The sequence below is a fragment of the Podarcis filfolensis genome (genome assembly GCF_964270895.1).
Source record: "Podarcis filfolensis genome assembly, chromosome: 7".
NCBI lineage: Eukaryota > Metazoa > Chordata > Lepidosauria > Squamata > Lacertidae > Podarcis > Podarcis filfolensis.
Window position 1 is genome coordinate 18,486,780 of NC_139603.1, and position 18,928 is coordinate 18,505,707.

The 18,928-nt window shown below is 43.1% G+C and overlaps 2 protein-coding genes and 1 long non-coding RNA gene across 6 annotated transcripts in view; 2 read left to right on the forward strand and 1 right to left on the reverse strand.

Annotated features, from left to right (window-relative positions):
- CDH12 (cadherin 12) overlaps window positions 1-18,928 on the reverse strand; it is a 661,518-nt gene that overhangs the window by 515,407 nt on the left and 127,183 nt on the right. The window lies entirely within an intron of this gene.
- Window positions 1-18,928, forward strand: part of LOC310767246 — a 582,601-nt gene that overhangs the window by 479,046 nt on the left and 84,627 nt on the right. The gene's annotated exons all lie outside the window — the stretch shown is intronic.
- On the forward strand, window positions 1,566-17,840 carry LOC310767347 (putative CENPB DNA-binding domain-containing protein 1; the record flags this gene model as incomplete). The annotated part of the gene is made up of 3 exons (XM_083624214.1): window positions 1,566-1,580; window positions 2,977-3,746; window positions 17,778-17,840. The coding sequence occupies exons 2-3, from the start codon at window positions 3,213-3,215 to the stop codon at window positions 17,838-17,840; spliced, it is 597 nt and encodes a 198-aa protein (XP_083480340.1). The 5' UTR covers window positions 1,566-1,580; window positions 2,977-3,212.

An 18,928-nucleotide genomic window follows, 5' to 3' on the forward strand; every position in this document is an offset into this window, starting at 1 on the left:
TTTGGTCTGTTGCTCCTCCAAGTTGTTACAGTAATAAATGTAACCATTATCTTGATGTTTTGCCTCATTAGGCTTGGGGGGGGGGCAATAGGCAATACTAGACTAGATGGACAAATAACCTGATATAAGGCAGCTTTCCTGTTAACTTATTGCTAGGAAAAAGGCCTTTTTCTTCTTCTATTCTTCTCCCTTTTTGTTATGTTACACCTGCCGAGAAATTACTGCATATCTCTGGCGTACATGTTCCAATATCCCAAGGCTAAACATATGACGGTGTGCACCCTCCATTGAGCATTCACACACCCAGCACAATGAAAGACACTGCAACCTATTACATTATAATTTAATATCACAAATTAGGGTACTCTTTTTCCGTAAGATGTGGATGAGCCCTCGGGCAAATGACAGATGATCATGGTTACTGCAGGCCTCTGACTATACCGCTCGTCTGTTGTAACACTGCTGACATTAACCTAGAAAAGATTGCTGTGGGCTGCCTTGTCAGAATAGTGCATCAGTTAAGGAAATACTGAACAACCTTGTACCTAGCCAAAATGACAGAAAGACAGGGAGAAATAAAATAATGGCAAAGGGAGTCTCATCCCTCATTTCAGCACTTTTCTTTTGAACACAAGGACATCTTGTCAGCTCTTCTCGCATGGGCCTGCAACCAGTTTCAGAGCTTCCAAGTGGAGAGGGGAAGAGAAACTTTAAATTGAAAGCCACAAAATAAAAATACTCTTTCCTGCTTTAGATGCAAAAATGCATCGTTAATTCATATGAAATGTGTGTGTATCCTCTCTCTCTCTCTCTCTCTCTCTCTCTCTCTCTCTGTGTGTGTGTGTGTGTGTGTGTGTATCACATACTATTGCAAGGAAGTGTTTTAAATAGTGGCATATGTTGTCAGACTTCTGGCTGACTACACAGGCTCCTGTGTAATTACGCCAATTGTGTATGCAATAATCAGCTATGATCCTGATCTGCATTATGCTTCTTAGAGAGGTGTCTGTTATTCTGGGTAAGGAACACGATATGCACTCAGGCAATCATAAGACGATGCACATGCCATGCAAAATCGCCATTCACATCTTCACATAGAAAACTATTTGCCCACTTCCACATATCCCAAACATATCCCAACACTAGAACCTGGGGAGATCAGAAACCTGTGCTCTCACAAATCCCTAAGGCTGAAATCCTGTGAAATCTTGGGAGGAAATCCCTTGGAGCTGCATGGGATTTAGTTCTGTGAAAATTTAGTTAGCTAGCTGCAAGAATTAAGAACTGTGCTTCATTACAAAGTAATCAAGGGGCAGTTTCCAACAGAATACAGTGGTGCCCCACAAGACGAATGCCTCGTAAGACGAAAAACTTGCTAGACGAAAGAGTTTTTCGTTTTTCGATGTGCTTCGCAAGACGAATTTCCCTATGGGCTTGCTTGGCAAGACGAAAACGTCTTGCAAGTTTGTTTCCTTTTTCGTAAAACCGTTAATACCCAGGGTGCATTGCTTGAAGAGGTGCAGTTGCGACTTGACTTCGAGGAGCAATTCATAGCACACGGTGTGGTAGCCTTTTTTGAGGTTTTTGAAGACTTTGCTGATTTTTGAAGATTTTCCAAAACTTCTTTTGCAGCCATTTGATAAGTTAAACTTTTAAAACTTTTTTGGGAGTTTTTGGATTTTGGGTTGGGGTGTTTGGAATTCAAGGACTTGGTGTTGGGAAGGGGTTTGCAAGAATCTGGAAGCTTGTGTGGTTTTTTCTGCATTTTTATGATTTTTTGTGACCATTGGGCCACTCTGCTGTTTTTTTAAAAAAAAAAATTCTGGGTTTGAATTTCTGTGTGGTAGCTGGCTGGGGGAACAGTTGAGGAGGGGTTTGCAAGAATCTGGGAGCTTGTGTGGGTTTTTTTTATTTTTTATGTTTTTTGTGACCATTGGGCCATGTTTTTTTTTTAAAAAAAAAAATCTGGGTTTGAATTTTTGTGTAGTGGCTGCCTGGGGGAACAGTTGAGGAGGGGTTTGCAAGAATCTGGGAGTTTGTGTGGTTTTATTTTGAATTTTTATGTTTTTTTGTGACCATTGGGCCACTCTGCTGTTTGTTTTTTTAAAAAATTTCTGGATTTGGATTTCTGTGTGGTGGCTGGCTGGGGGAAGAGTTGAGGAGGGGTTTGCAAGAATCTGGGAGCTTGTGTGGGTTTTTTTTTTAATTTTTATGATTTTTTGTGACCATTGGGCCACTCTGCTGATTTTTTAAAAAAAATAAATCTGGATTTGGATTTCTGTGTGGTGGCTGGCTGGGGGAACAGTTGAGGAGGGGTTTGCAAGAATCTGGGAGCTTGTGTGGTTTTATTTTGAATTTTTATGATTTTCTGTGACCATTTGGGCCATGTTGTTTTTTTTATAAAAAAAATCTGGATTTGAATTTCTGTGTGGTGGCTGGCTGGGGGAACAGTTGGGGACGGGTTTGCAAGAATCTGGGAGCTTGTGTGGTTTTATTTTGAATTTTTATGATTTTCTGTGACCATTGGGCCATGTTTTTTTTTTAAAAAAAAAGAATTCTGGATTTGAATTTTTGTGTGGTGGCTGGCTGGGGGGAACAGTTGAGGAGGGGTTTGTAAGAATCTGGGAGCTTGTGTGGGTTTTTTTTTAATTTTTATGATTTTCCGTGACCATTGGGCCACTCTGCTGTTGTTTAAAAAAATTTCTGGATTTGAATTTCTGTGTGGTGGCTGGCTGGGGGAAGAGTTGAGGAGGGGTTTGCAAGAATCTGGGAGCTTGCGTGGTTTTTTCCTGCATTTTTATGATTTTCTGTGACCATTGGGCCATGTTGTTGTTTTTTGAAAAAAATTCTGGATTTGAATTTCTGTGCGGTGGCTGGCTGGGGGAACAGTTGGGGAGGGGTTTGCAACAGTTGGGGAGGGGTTTGCAATTTCTGTGTGGTGGGTGGGTGCTGGGGGAACAGTTTAGGTTTTTGAAGACTTTGCTGATTTTTGAAGCTTTTCCAAAACTTCTTTTGCAGCCATTTGGTAAGTTAAACTTTTAAAACTTTTTTGGGGGGTTTTGGATTTTGGGTTGGGGTGTTTGGAATTCAAGGACTTGGTTCTGTGTTTGAATTTCTGTGTGGTAGGTGGCTGGGTGCTTTTGAATTTTTTGGATGTGAAGCACTGATTCTTTTTTTCCCCCTGAGTTTGCGAAGGTAGGAGCTGTGCTGCCATGGGACCCAAGAAGACTGCTGCTGCAGAGGCCGGCGAGAGGAAGAAGGAGAAGGTGACGCTGGAAATGAAGAAGGAGATCATCCGGAAGCACGACGGTGGAATGTGTGTGACAGACCTCGCCAGGGACTACGGGAGGAATCCATCGACCATCGGGACCATCCTGAAGATGAGGGAGAAGATCCTTGTGACTGATGCAGCCAAGGGAGTCACCAGGATCGTGAAGAACCGCCCAGCTGTTCTGGAGGAGGTCGAGAAGTTGCTGCTCATCTGGTTAGAAGAGAAGCAGCGTGCAGGGGACACAGTGACTGAGGCCATCATTTGTGAGAAGGCCAAGGCCTTGCATGCAGACCTCGTCCGGGAACAGCCAGGAACCTCAGGCGAGCCAGAAGTCTTCAAGGCAAGCAGAGGTTGGTTCTGGAAGATCTGGAATTCACAGCGTGGAGAGGCTGCCAGTTCTGATGTTCCTGCGGCTGAAGACTTTGCAGCGGAGTTCCTGGAGGCTGTGAAGACAGAGGGCTACATTCCACAGCAGGTCTTCAACTGCGACGAGACCGGGCTGTTTTGGAAGAGGATGCCCAAAAGGACTTTCATCACACAGGAGGAGGCCAAGTTGCCTGGCCACAAGCCCATGAAGGACCGTCTGACCCTGCTCTTCTGTGCCAACGCAAGCGGCGACCTGAAGATCAAGTCCCTGCTGGTGTACCACTCGGAGAACCCACGGGCCTTCAAGAAGGTCGACAAGGAGCAGCTGAGTGTCATGTGGCGATCCAACAGCAAGGCTTGGGTCACACGTGTGCTGTTTGTGGACTGGGTCAATCTTGCTTTTGGCCCTGCTGTCAAACAGTACCTGCTGGACAACGACCTGCTGCTGGAGGCTTTGCTTCTGATGGACAATGCTCCTGCTCATCCTAAAGGCCTTGAGGAGGACTTGTTGGAGGAGTTCAGCTTCATCAGCATCATGTTCCTGCTGCCTAACACCACGCCACTGCTCCAGCCGATGGATCAGGAGGTCATGGCCAATTTCAAAAAACTCTACACCAAGGAGCTTTTCAGGCGATGCTTCGAGGTGACTGATTGCACCACCATCACCCTGCGGGAATTCTGGAAGGACCACTTCGACATCGTCACCTGCTTGAAGATGATCACCACGGCCTGGAACGGGATCAGCCAGAGAAATTTGAATTGCGCTTGGCGCAGCCTGTGGCTGGACTGTGTGGCACCAAGTGACTCTGATGCACCAGAGTCAACAGTGGTGCAGGACATTGTTGCCTTGGGGAGGACCATGGGCCTGGAGGTCACAGAGGAGGATGTCAGCGAGCTGGTGGAGGAGCACGACCATGAGCTGACCACCCAGGAGCTGGTCGAACTGCAGGCAGAGGCTGCGCAGGAGCAGGCCTCGCTGGAAGAGGAGGAAGCAACTGAGGAACGGCTGTCCTCCAAAGAACTGAGGGACATTTGCATGAAGTGGAAGGATGTGCAGGCTTTTGCACAGCGGCACCACCCTGACAAGCATGTGGTACATTACCTTGCGAACACTTTTGATACGAGGGTCATGTCGCCTTTCAGGGAGGTGCTGAAAAGGCGGATGAAGCAGCAGACCATGGACAGGTTCTTCAGCAAGAAGCAAAGAGTGGAAGAAGAACCTTCTTCAAGTGGTCCCTCAGAGTCTTAGAAAATGTACTGTTCACTTTGTTGATTTTTAAATGTTTTTCTGTCATGTTTAGAAACTTAATTTATTGTTCCTTCAATTTTTGAAATGCTCTTTACAGTATGTGTGACTTTAAAGAGCAGTAAATAAACTCTTGTTGTACCAAATTTGGCTTTGTTTGGACTTTTTTTGACCATAGGAACACATTAATTGATTTTCAGTGCATTCCTATGGGATTTCGTGCTTCACAAGACGAAAAATTCGCTAGACGAAAAAACTCGCAGAACGAATTAATTTCGTCTTGCGAGGCACCACTGTATTAGAATACTTAATACAAATAAATCAAATCATACAGTTTTTAAAAGCTATAACCCAGGCATAGGCAAACTCGGCCCTCCAGATGTTTTGAGACTACAATTCCCATAATCCCTGACCACTGTTTGCTAGGGATGATGGGAGTTGTAGTCCCAAAACATCTGAAGGGCTGAGTTTGCCTATGCCTGCTATAACCCATTGCAAATCAAACAGATTCAGAACTTAGGCACAAGTTAAAACCAAAATGATTTAAGTATCTCCAGGTATTTACTACCTGAGACAACAGGTCTTTTTTAACTGGGTGTTGGAAGTTAAGCAGCTACTAAACCAGGGTGCCACTACAGTAAACAGGGCCGTATTTAGCATATGCACCGCTGGCGTGCAAAGATCCATCCCGCGTCCCCAAATTTAGTTTAGCCACCCCAAATTTTTTAAGGGAGGGTGAGCTCAAATTTATTGAGCATTTTTGGGAGGGGGGAGCCAAAGTAGTTGTTGACCTTTTTTAGGGGGGGGGGACTCAAGAGGGACCGGTATACAGTAGGTATACATTTGGCACCCCCACACCCCTTGCACCCCCGGGCAAAGACGGCCCTGACAGTAAAGGCTCTGTTTTGTGTCCCTGGAAAGAGTCCCTCACCCACTGATTGCAAGGTCTTTCTAATCACAGGGCCTAGGCAACTCTGTGAATAGAGAGTTATACTTATTGGGCCCAGGAATTTTCAGGCAGCTGATGCAGAACCTAAAAAGTAGGTGTTATATATGCACTGAAGCACCTGTCAAAACGCTTGGGGCATCATTCTGCACTAGATGAACTATCTTCAATAAAAGCCCAACATATCACAGTAACAAAAATACGAGGTTACCAAGCTTGCAGTACCATGGCAAGGCTATCCCAGTCCAAGAACAGCCATAGGTGGAAAAACAGCTATAGCTGGAAGTATTCTTCACCACATAGGTCACTTGAGCTTATTTTGACAATGATAGATACTGTTGGACTATGAACCTGTTGCTTCAAGGGGGCATGTGACTCCATCTATAACATGGCATTCACTGATTACCAGACCACTCACCAACATCATCTCAATGTCTTGACAGGATTCAGCTTCAGTTTACTGGTCATCATTCAGTTCATTATTGCCTCCAGGCATTAGGTCAGAGCCACAACAGCTATGTTTCCTATAGATGGACTAGAGAGATAGATCTGGCTGTCATCTGCAAATTAATGATACTGAATACCAAACCCTCTGATGGCTGTGCATAATGGAGACAGAATGGAGCTCGCAAGACTGCACAGCACATGCCCAAAGCGGCGCAAAGGAGCTTCTCAGCTCTGCTCTCTAGAAATGGCACTACAGATAGGAGTACAACCAATGTATCACTTTGCTTCCAACTGCCGAGCCACAGACTCACCCCAAGAGGATACCGTGGCCAAGGGATCCAGGAGAATCAACAGACTCACACTTCCTAGCTCTCTTGTGATACAAACCATCCACCGGAGCAACCAAAGTCATTTTGGTCCCAAAACTAGGTCAAGAGAATCGGATTCATTCTAGCAGGCCTGTCATTACACAGCCACAATCTTCTTGAGAACTTCACTGAATAACAGAGTATTATCAATCAGGTCATAGTTATCATAGAATTATAGAGTTGGAAGGGACTCTGAGGATCATCATGTCCAACCCTTGCAATGCAGGAATATGCAGCAGTCCCTTTCAGGGATCGAATCTACAACCTTAGCATTATCAGCACCGTACTCTAGCCAACTGAGCAATCCATTTGTGACATATCACGATCATCATGGTCTAAGGAGGATTTCTCAAGGATGCGAAACACATTGCACCACCTCTTTCAAGGCAGCTGGTACAAGGCATTTTCACAACAAAGCATTTACTGGTCTTTGGATGCGACAAATCAACCCCCCACAGTTGTATTTTAAAACCCGTGATGGTCAAGAGTCAAGAGGCCAAGTAGTGGACCTCGCTCTCTCAAGCAGCTTGTCTACATCCTGCAGCTGCCATAACTGAAATTGATCCAAAGCAACGTGTTCTGAGGGAGCTGCAAAGACCTCAGTTGAGACTGTACCAATCACTGTGTCAAGCTTGGAATGAAGATGAGTGACTTTATTCTCAAATAGCCTAGCAAATTTGTAACAGCATGCCTCAAAGTGATCAGATACTCCTGACTGTGTTCTACCTTTCACTAGCTGCTTAACCACTCTGAACAGTTCTGCTGGACAGCTATTCAAGGATGCAATGGAGACAGGGAAGCAAGTTATCTTCTTTGGCATCACTGTCACACAGTAAGCAAGATTCCGTGCTCTAACTCCCCTCCCTTTTTTTTTGGGGGGGGGGTCAGCTTTGGTACAGGTCTTGTAGCACTTGCACTCTAGCTATTATTCAACTTGTTTTTATTGTGCAAAGCTCATCAGAGAACCAGGGTGATTTACAGGTTTCACACTACAGTAAGACCAGGGCCTTGACAGGAGCACTGGCTAAGTCAACTTGAAAATCTCCCAGAGCATTCAGGAATCTGTACGTCTTCATAAGTCTGAGGGGCAGACCATCTATGTCAGTCCCTCCCTTCTTCAGGAAGGAACTGGCACCATCAACTCAAACCTAACCAGGAAGTTGCCCAGCCATGATAAAGTTGTTACTTTGATCTTCTTATGAACTGACCTAATATACACAGAATCAGACCGTAAGCATGAACGCTGATGAAACTAACAGGATCAGATATGTGAAGAGACACCCATATACACACATGCATACAAAGAAGCTTGAAAGAGAGATTGTTCTGAATTGGGATTCTTTATTCTCAAGGGAACCAGGTGTGATATGTTCCAAAGTCAGTAATTATACAGCACGACAAATGGCTAGTAAACAGACTTCTCAATCGTCTGGAGTTATTAAGGTGTTTGCCATCTCTCAAATGCTAGCTCCCTTTGGGATTACAAGATACCTCATTAAGAGAGTGAGAGGAATCTGGATTCCGTGTCAGAGTTTATTACTTCTCTCAACTGAAGAGGAAAAACACTTTTTAACGACTAACACAGATACTCATTGACTAAAGTTTGTGTGTGTGTGTTGTTTTTGGTCGATATGATGCCGCTGCCCCCATAAGAAAATACATTATGAACATACAATTAGAAGGATTATAATTCATCCAGTGACTAGAATACAAATTTACATGTATACTACTATGCACATCAATGGAGTGGGTTTCATAGTCAAAATGGATTGTGTTAATGGTTGTTGCAATTTGCTTTGCCAGTTGTAGCATGCCATAGCTGATCACAATTATTTGTTCTCAGTAACAAGGTACCGTATCATTTCCTTTATGAAAATGTCCTAAAGGCAGTGTCACAACCCAGCACAAGCTCACTTTTCAATTAGACAACAAGATGACTGTATGTTTTATTTAACAGTAATTATTTCTAACCAAATAGAACTTTCATTATTCAATATAAGTAATAGGTCACAGAAAGTTGATGGGTTGTTGAAGTAGCTTGTAAAAAGTATTGCATTATTCATCATTTGAGAGAAAACTATACAGGGAAGGAAATTTGTTCCAGAGTGGTCAAGGTAGGTGACAATAATAGGGCATCAACTTTGGATCTTTAAGGGTAAGGAATCACCCTCATCTAAGCCTAATTGCTCTACTAAACCCCAAGCATTGTAGCAGAAACCGAGTTCTTGTGGGGACGTAGTGAAGCTGGGAGGATTCTAGGCCACACCATTTTGAAAGGCCACACACAAATTATAGGAGATATTTCTACAGGTTAGCCTAATCTACAGGTTTGTGTGGTTTACTGTAGTAATGGGTGCACTCAGTGTTTTTTTCCTGGGGGACAGAGGGGTACACATACCCCTAAACATTTTGTGAATCTAAGTTTGGCCTCATTGAGGGGCAATATTTCAATACGAGTAGGAAAATGAGAGTACCCCTAAACATTTTTCTTAGAAACTCTCCTCCAACCTGGTCTCCCAGAACCAGAAGAGGCATGAAGCAGAAGCAGCAAGGGCAGCCATGTAGGTGCAGTCTCAGATTGCCGGGGGCTTAGACAGCTGTGGGAAGACAAGGACCTTAAGTCTCCACAACTGCTTCATAGGGACAAGAAGAGTTGCTGTGCTCATTAAGCCTGACACTCCTGTGCAGATCCTGTTTCTTCTAATAAAGAGTTAACTCCACTGACTTCATGCATTTTACTGCTAGCTCACTCCTGACAACAATTTTGCCCTCCTCCCCCCAAAATCAAGGTATTACCCCTCCAAAAAAACTCGTAGGAATTTTTCCAACAGGCAGATTGGCACCAGCCACTTGGTTTTTGCCTACCTCATAGCAAACCGTCACAACTCCCCGGTATTGGCAGTTAGGCATTGGAAGGGGTATTGTTGTATTGTTAAGCAGATGAAGGGGGGAGGAAGCACCATCACCTTCCCCCAAATCAAAGGGTAGTCCGGTAAAGGATTCTGGGGGGCATGGCCTTGTCCTAAGCTTATGGAGGTGTGGGCCCACAACACACCCTTGAGCGGTGACCCCGTGGGAGCTCCTAGTTGATGTGCATCAGCGGGACTCCCCCTACTGGTGGTTAATCCTTACCGGTCTTCAAGCAAGCAGGCTGAAGCCGGTTAGTTGTTACGACCAATGCCTAAGCCAATACCACTCAATTCCTGTAATCAATAAAGTTGTGGCCTAATTTGACCCATTAACTCGAATTCTTGTGTCTCGTGTCTTTATTTCTGAGGGGGGAGGCGGGAACTCACCACGCAACTCAAGATAAGCAACAGGAAATTGGCTTCCTTTCCACCCATCCACCCAAATGGAGAATGTTTTCAGGGAGTGTGGATGGGTAGACTCCAGCCCTGCCATATCAGAAATAATAATTTGGTTTCTGTCAGAAACCATGCATAAGACCCAGTGCTTGTATTTCACAGTTTTAGGACCATTCCTTAGTTTAGTAATAATTGTTTTTTGCCCCTGTATCTTCCATAGTTTCCTACAAGGTTGAAAAGTGGACAGTTTAGGACAGCATTCATGAGGAGTTCCTGCTGTCACTTTCCATTGTTGCTAGATACAGCTGCTTCTCCTTTATAGCAGATAAATACAGAGCATCTCTCAGGGTCCTGAGATGCCATCAACTAAATTCCACAGTTATCAGTTGCTATGTACACCACTGGAATGAAGATTCACCCAGAAGGACCTTTTTCTAGAGATTCCAAATGTGTCCCACATTCTATAATCAATTCTCCTCTTTCCACCACTCCCCCCAGTATAGAAGCTTGAGGTATAGTGATCTGCCATAAACAAAAGATCTTTTCCTCTGTTGTTGTTTTCTGTAATAAGCATAAGCCTTTCATTAGTATTGGGGAAATGGTCTCTTTCAGGAATATTTTATTTAGCATTTGGTTTTGTTTTAGATGATAAATTTATTTTGAAAAAAGAAGTAAGTATCTTACAAAAAACTGCACGCCTGCAGTGGTATACCTGTGAGCTGTTAGCTATACCTGGGAGTGGGGAATCCTGGAATACTAAATTTGCACACAAACATACTTTGCACACACAAACACACACAAGTGGACTTGGAAATTGGAAATGACCAACTTTATCCTATTGAATAGGGATTTGATGAACTGTCTATCTTGTTAACTGTATAAGCTAATGCCTTGCCACAGCTTTCCCAGGACTTTAAATGTCAATTGTAAAACCAGACCTTGCTCTCAACATTGTGATACCAAGCCACAGGAATATTGAACTCTGATCTGGTCTCAGCATGGGACCAGAGCCTCTCAACAGAAAGCTCTTGGACCAGAAGTTCCTGAAACTAGTACACCTCCTGCCCCAGAGACAACATTTCTTTAGCCAGATCATCTGAGGGACTAGTACTCTTCCATACCAGGACTCCATGCTCCCCCATGCCTACTCCCCAGAACAGGCAATTCACAAGGTGGGGGTGATGGAGGTGATCAAGTGCTAAAGCTCTAGGACAGAGGAATGCTTCTTTTATGCTCTGCACACTTCAGGAAGGTGGAGGGTGAGAAGTGTAGTCTGGCACAAGTGCTTAGACTTTGAGCTCAAAGCTGTTGGGGGAAGGTATCCCTTCTGAGCTATCCAAGGTTCTGAAACTGCAGCATGACATTGCCTATTCCTATTACCTATTATGGGCACATGTCTATTGTGCCCATTAGTTTCTGCTCATGATTAAAGCGGGTAACATATAATTTCCTCTCTCTTCCAAAGGCTTTATTGGAAAGAGAAACTAAAATTTTCCAACTCACTCTTCCTGGAAATTTGCCCAAGCCTTCCCTCATACGTATTTAGCCTCCCTCTGCCAAGTCGCATTGCCACCCACATCTTCTAGCGTTAAATGTGTGGTAAGGTCTAAGAAATTCACTCCAGTTCTTTATTTTGAGCCCAGAGAGCATCTCACTTGATTTCAAAACCCTGGGGTATCATGATAGGATTGTACTCATAGTGATACATGCCTTAATTAACTAAACAGCAACAACATTTTTACATCCTTGTATAAATGCCAATAAGCAGAAAGAATATTTGATATTTGTACAGAACTTTATGATGCTAAAAGTAATTAATACTTTAGCATTTTTTAAAATACAACAACAACGTACCATGCATCAGTATTATAATTCTCAGATTGTAGACTAACAGCTGAAGAAGAGTGTGTGACTTAGCTTCTGGTCAACAGCCATGGCCTGGGCTGGGCAAAATATTGTTGTCACCTGATGCAAAAAAAACCAAAACAAAACCCTATCTACTTCTCCCTCCCAATGCCCTCGCCCCCCCCCCCAAATGGCTGACAATTAGTCTTTAAATCCACCCAATATATTAATTCCTGAGACAGTCACAGTAGTATGCAAAATCTGCTGTTTGGGATAGCAGCTCTTGTCTAATGGTAGGGCTAGCTTTGTTTGAGGCCATGGTTTGATTTAAATGTTGCTTATAGCTGAGATTTTTAGGTATTATATTTTGCCAGCTTGCCTTCATTTAATCACCCCCTCTAGTGAACTCTTGATGAACCCTAGTGTTGAATGCTATCTGCTATGTTGTCAAAATGAGCCTACTGGGAAACAAGAGAGAGGAATCTGCATGCTTGGGGCAATCCCAAGTTTTCAAAAGTTAAAGCAAAACTTTAGGGAGGTGCAACGCTTAATCCACACAACTCAGTGAGAGCTAAGCATCTTTTGTGGCAAAGGGAAGCTGAGTGCCCTTTAGGGAAGCAAAACAAAGAACCCAAGGTGAAAGGTCAGGAGAATTGAATACTCTGTAAGAGAGCATGACTGGCTGGCTAGCTGGCAACCCCAAACAGGAGCTTTTGCCACCCAAACACTACTAGTGCCAGATTGCTTACACACATCTAAGGAAATGGGAGCGTTGACAGAAATAGTGGTCCTGTGGTAGGGGAAAAAAACCTATTTCTTCAGTTCTTCAACCTACATACGGAAATCCTCTCTCTAATCACTTTCCATCATTGGATGTATCATTCAGAATCAGGTTATCTGAAATCGGTAGCAGGGAGAAAAATGGTGAGGAAGGGGAGATAAGCTTTTTTTCCTGCAGAATCCAAGTGCTTCAAATTGCTATACCCACACCAAGAGTTAGGTTATTCTCTTTCCCAGCAAGAAAAAGAAATGAGAATAAATTGCCTTTTGCGGATATCAAAGTGGCCCAAATTGCAGATCCTCTTGCATGACCATTTCATGATTAAAAAGCATTTTCTCATTAAAGATGCTTGCTGCGGCTCATCTCCTCCCTTGCCCTTTGTTTGCTTGTTAGATTACAAGGATGTTTTCCTCTTCCTAATTGCAAGTGCTTATGGATGCATTGGCTCCGAAATGTTTTGGAGAAAAGCAGCAGAGTTTGTTTCCTACAGGGCACAACCTCATCCTTGTGGACTACAGGTTTCTGTCACGCAAATGGAAGGGTAATACAAAGTGGAAGCATTTTCCCTCTCTCTCAAAGATGTACAGACCTTGGGGGTACAACAGGAGCACAATTAACAGGCAATTAGTTACAATCAGAAGCCTTGTTTGTACCAAGCTCAAGGGATGTATGTGCTCAAATTAAAAAGGAAGGGATAGCCAGGCAGTTCCCTACCTGTTGTAATTGCCTCCTTAAAGGTAAAGGGACCCATGACCATTAGGTCTCGTTGTGGCTGACTCTGGGGTTGCGGAGCTCATCTCGCTTTATTGGCCGAGGGAGCTGGCGTACAGCTTCCGGGTCATGTGGCCAGCATGACTAAGCTGCTTCTGGTGAACCAGAGCTGCGCAAGCAAACACTGTTTACCTTCCCGCCAGAGTGGTACCTATTTATCTACTTGCACTTTGACGTGCTTTCGAACTGCTAGGTTGGCAGGAGCAGGGACCGAGCAACGGGAGCTCACCCTGTTGCGGGGATTCGAACTGCCAACCTTCTGATCGGCAAGTCCTAGGCTTTATGGTTTAACCCACAGCACCACCCGCATCCCTTAGAAGGCTACAATTGGGAGGAGTAAAGAGTTGGAGTTTGTGGGTTAAAGGGCTGCCCTTCCCTCGTCTAAATTGAGTGCTGTGTCAAAAGTTGAACTCTTCTGCAAGGGTAAAGGTGCAAGGGGGTGGGGATAGAAGAAGCATCCACTACTGGGGAAATGGACAATTTTGGGGCAAAGTAATTTGACTTGGTTGTGCTTAGGGGTTTTAAGGTGACAAGGCTGAAACTGCTGGGGAATTGGTGTTGCCTATACCCTGTTGCACACCCAATAGTTCAGACGACCAGATACAAAGGACAGAACTCTGGCATATATTTAAATTTGTATAAAAGGTGGGGTTTTAGATCCCAAACTCCTTCTGTTCCCCATCCCAGTGTGTGGCCCCCCAGTCACTTGTATAGGGAGCAGTGATTCAGATCTGCACAGAAATGGAAATTGCTTGGATATTCACCAGAGTATGTAACATCCTGGGGGAAAGCAGAAATACTTGTAGAAGCAGCGACAGGTTTTATAAACCATTAAAAAAAATCTGTCTCTCTGTCTGTTGATCTATTAGCCAGTTCTCAAACCTGTTGAGCAAGCCTGATCAGGGAGGAGCATAATTCAGTAGATGAGTGCCTGTTCTGAATGCAGAATGACCCATATTGACTCCCTTACATGGTTAGCATAAAAGGTTCTCAAGCAGCATGGAAGGGAAGAACGCTTTCTTGAGAACCACTGCCAAGCCTGACCTTGCGAAGTGTGCAAATTCTGATGTAAAATTCAAATTCTATGAATAATCAACTCAGCCCTGGATACGAGCTGCCAAATCAGCATAGCTATGCTTGTCATATTATGCCAAACATAATGCACCAATGTTTTGGGCTGGGTTTTTTTAAATTGTTTATGAGGAGAGAAGAAATAATTTCTCCAAAAATGAGTAGCATGGGCGAACTTCAAGCAAATTCAATGTGTGTTGTGGGGGGGTATCTTTTCTTGCTTAGTTCTTTCCTTATTTACATTACAAATGTTCTTCTTCTCCCTCTTGTTGTCGTTACTTTTATTTCAAGAGTTTTGTGTGATTCTTAGACTCTTCTCGGTCTCTTCTTTTTCCAGTAGAAGTTGCTCATTGGATGGGTCAGAGCTGGTTTGTTAGCTTCCCAGAAGGTGGGCCGTTGCTTCTTACCAGGAGGGAGAGCAGCAGGGAGGTTGACATGGTGCAAACACACTGGCAGAGCAAATCCAGCACTTCTGCCAGTGCATTTACACAGCACCAACCTCATGGCCGCCTCACCACCTCTCTCCCAGTTAGCAACAGTGAATCACCTGCCGGGAAGCTAGTGAAATGGCTCCACCCATCTGCCAAGCTGCTTCCAATTTGTGGAATTCCTATGGGAAAACATAGCATGACATTGTCCTATGGACATTTTAAGAAGTCAGGAGGCTGGCTGCAGAGTGCTAGAGAGTGGTCGAGGGAAAAGTTCTGCTGTTTTCCAGCCAGTCATAGTTCCTGGAATGGTAGGTGTCTTCAAATGCGCATTGCAGGAAGCATGGGCACATGAAGGTGTTTTTTTTAAAAAAGTAAAGGAAATAGCACTGCAACACTCAGCCACCTCATAAATTAGCCTAGCTAAAAGTGGAGTGGCACTCATAGCCGTTTATAAGAAAAATAATGTAAAAGGAAGAACACACTTCTCAGTCATTTTGTAATGTAATTAAGATAAGAAATAGAGAAAGGACATTTCACTGAATTTCCCTGCCTGCCCCCCAAAATGTGTGTGTGTGGGGGGGCTTTCACTGGGTTAATGAAATGAGGAGGGGATCAGCACAGGATTACTTAAAGGATGAATTCTGCTCTTTATTTAAAAGGACTATGATAGCAAGAGGATAATAACTGGGTAAGATATGCACAGATTTTTTTTGGGGGGGGGGAGAGATACTAATAAACTATCACTTGTCTAAACTAATGGATGATTTTTAATTTGCAGATGTTAGAGAAGTAAAGGTTGATATAATTAATGGGAATTTTCAAGTTTATAGGGTGAGATTTCTTTTTCATAGAAGATAATTGCAAAAAATTCCCTTGTGCATTAATTATTATTGATCTCTGTAACATTAACCGAATTTGAGTTACTTTGCAAGGGCCAGCAAGCTTGGCATGGTAGAAAGGCTAATTAAGAAGTATGAAATAAAACTTCAGAGAAGAGATATCTTCTGAGTGGTGATGTGGTTGAGAGGAGTCTCAAAAAGTATTTATAATTAGGAAGCCTCTAAAATTTTAAGTAAATGGCATTTCCTGGAAGCAGACATACTTCTTTTTCTCTCTCTACTTTTTAAAGTTCATGCCAGCTCCAGGTGGCGCTGGAAGACATACCTGCCTCAAACCCCAGAGAGCCACTGCCAATCAGTGTAGAAAAGAAGAAGAGTTTGGATTTGATATCCTGCTTTATCACTACCCGAAGGAGTCTCAAAGTGGCTAACAATCTCCTTTCCCTTTCTCCCCCACAACAAACACTCTGTGAGGTGAGTGGGGCTGAGAGACTTCAAAGAAGTGTGACTGGCCCAAGGTCACCCAGCAGCTGCATGTGGAGGAGTGGAGACGTGAACCCGGTTCCCCAGATTACGAGACTACCGCTCTTAACCACTACACCACACCGGCTCTCAATAGAGAATAGTGAGCTTGATAGACTAATTTTCCTGCTCATTATAAGCATCTTCCTATGTCCCCATTTTTACTAACCTAATCCCATTCGTGCAGAAGTCTTTCTTGTGTGCCTACCATTAAGAATGGTTAGGCTGATAGGAACAAAGAGAAGGCCTCCTCAGTGGTGGCTCCAGAGTTATGAAATTCTTCTCCAACTGATTCAGTACAGGCATTAAAGTGGGTCTTGAAGACTTATTTTCACTGAAAAAATCAAGTGCAAAAATAGTGTATATGCTTCAGAGTAGTTTTGTAACAGTAACTTATCTATGCACCTGTGTTGTTGTTATTATTATTATTATTAAAATTTGTAAACTGCCCTTCATCCGCAAAACTCAAGGTGGTTCATAGCATAAAAATACAAGATAAAAACACAAAATACAAAAGCAAAGCAAATATGTATCTGTTGTTTCATGGTTAACTCAATTTACGTGCAGAGCTTTGAAAGGGTATGGCACCCAAAATACTACCCCGAATAGTAATAATCATGATAAGCCTTCAGTATATTTTGAGGAAAGGAATTAGTTCAGTGACAACCTGGTGAAGATACTTTGTGAATGGTAAAAGGCACAGAGCACAATCAAAGCAGATTTTTGAAGGCATTAAATGAAGTTTGAAAAATGCATGCTAGTGACACTGTGAAAAAAATAACAATTCCATTATTTACCCCCACCTTTGAATACCCAGAGCATCATAATAAAATAAAATAAAAAATCTTCAGTAGCAGTTTTGTTTGTGCAGTTGCTGTTTGGATCATACAATCATAGAATTATAGACTTGAAAGTCACTATGAGGGTCATCTAGTCCAACCCCCAATCCATACAAGAATCTTTTGCCCAACGTGGGTTCAAATGCATGGCCCTCAGATTAAGAGTCTTATGTGCTACTAACTGAGCTATTAGTTAGCAGTTCTAGCATCCCCCAAAACTGGTGTGGTGCAGTGGTCTTAGATTGTGGAGATCTGGATTTGAATTGTTCACTCAACACTGAAGCTTACTTTATGACCCTGAACAATCAGTGTGTCTGTCTCTGTCTCCCAGGAGCTAATAACAGCTTGGGGAGTGAGAGGAGGGTTATTTACATCAGGGAAAGGATTGAACATCCTCTTCTAAAGCACCACTTCCCTGATCTTCACAGCACATGAACATATGGAGGTACCTTCTGTTGATGGAGCCTTCATCTAGCTCAGCATTGTCCATACTGACTGCCCAACCACTGTACCAGGAATCTGGAATAATTTGTATGCAAAACAGATGCTCAGCCAGTGAACCACAGCCCTTCCTCAGTCCAAGCAGTCATTGGGGTGTGTGTGTGTCTAATTGACACATTTTTTATTTCATCTAAATCATGGGGATCTTGCATCATGTCCATCTTGGCCCATAGCTTAAAGCCATTTCTTACAAATATATGCATTCTACATTCTTTTCTTTTGTAACAGCAACAAAGGTCAAATATGAGAATGAAGTGGATTGGAGACCCGGTTAGCTGGTTCTTGATATAGACAGGTCACTAAATTGTCATGAATTTGGGTGTTCCTCAGGTGAAAAAATCGAGGATTTGCTAGGAAATCCAAATTATTTTAAGTAAAGCTAGCAGATTCCTTTGGGGGGGGGTGATTCTGCAAATCCCTAGGTTGTCACTAGATCTTGTTTAATGTGAATTTCAGAAGTATGTGGATATTCCTCCTCAAGCAAGACAATGAAGGAACTATGAGAAAGCCATGGGGAAATTTGGGGTGTGTGTGTGTGAGCAAAATAACCTAGGGATCCATTCCACCATCTGTGTTTGTGGGGTGATTTTTATTTCTAGTTCAGATGTCCTAAAATGCAATTTTAGAATACTGATTTAAACTGATTAATTATTTTTTACTTCATCACGAGTTGATGAATTCTTTTTTTAATCAAAACTATTCCTAGCTCAGAATACCCTAATTAAAGGGATGGAGGAAGCAGAAAAGTGCCATGTTATATTTGAGGCAAACTGCTTCGTTGTGATGCGAGTTTCTGCATTCAAGAGAGGTGAGGTCAACTATATATATTTTTAAAGGGCGAAAAAGCGCATAGTAGCTTTGATCTAGTGCAGGCAATAAAAGGAAAACCCTTTAATTTTGAGTCAACAGGACTATTATCACCCTTGATTTACGCCCCAAAGTCTAATTAAGTATGGTTGTGTGTGCGCGCGCACACACACACACACTGAAATAAAGACAGAGAAAGGGAATTTGCTTTCGGAAATCACATGGCTTATATCTCCAAGTATCCTCAAGCTATTGGACACATGAGACTCAGAGCAGCTGGCAAAAGGGAGTTACTGCCACCACCTTATTATGCCACAACACACTGCCTGTACACTTTACAACATCCACATGTGATTTAACTCTGTGCTGAATCAATGACAATTCGTGGGTTTCAATAGCATTTGGTATTCTTTTACTTTGACAGAAGCAGTAAAGCACGGACAAATTCAAATGAAGACCTCCCTTTGGTAAAAGACACTCATCTTTCCTGCGCTTAGATTTGTTTAAAAAAACGCATTTCATGGGGGGTATTTATTGCACTTTCATTGCACTCTTTCCGTGGGGTGATTCAG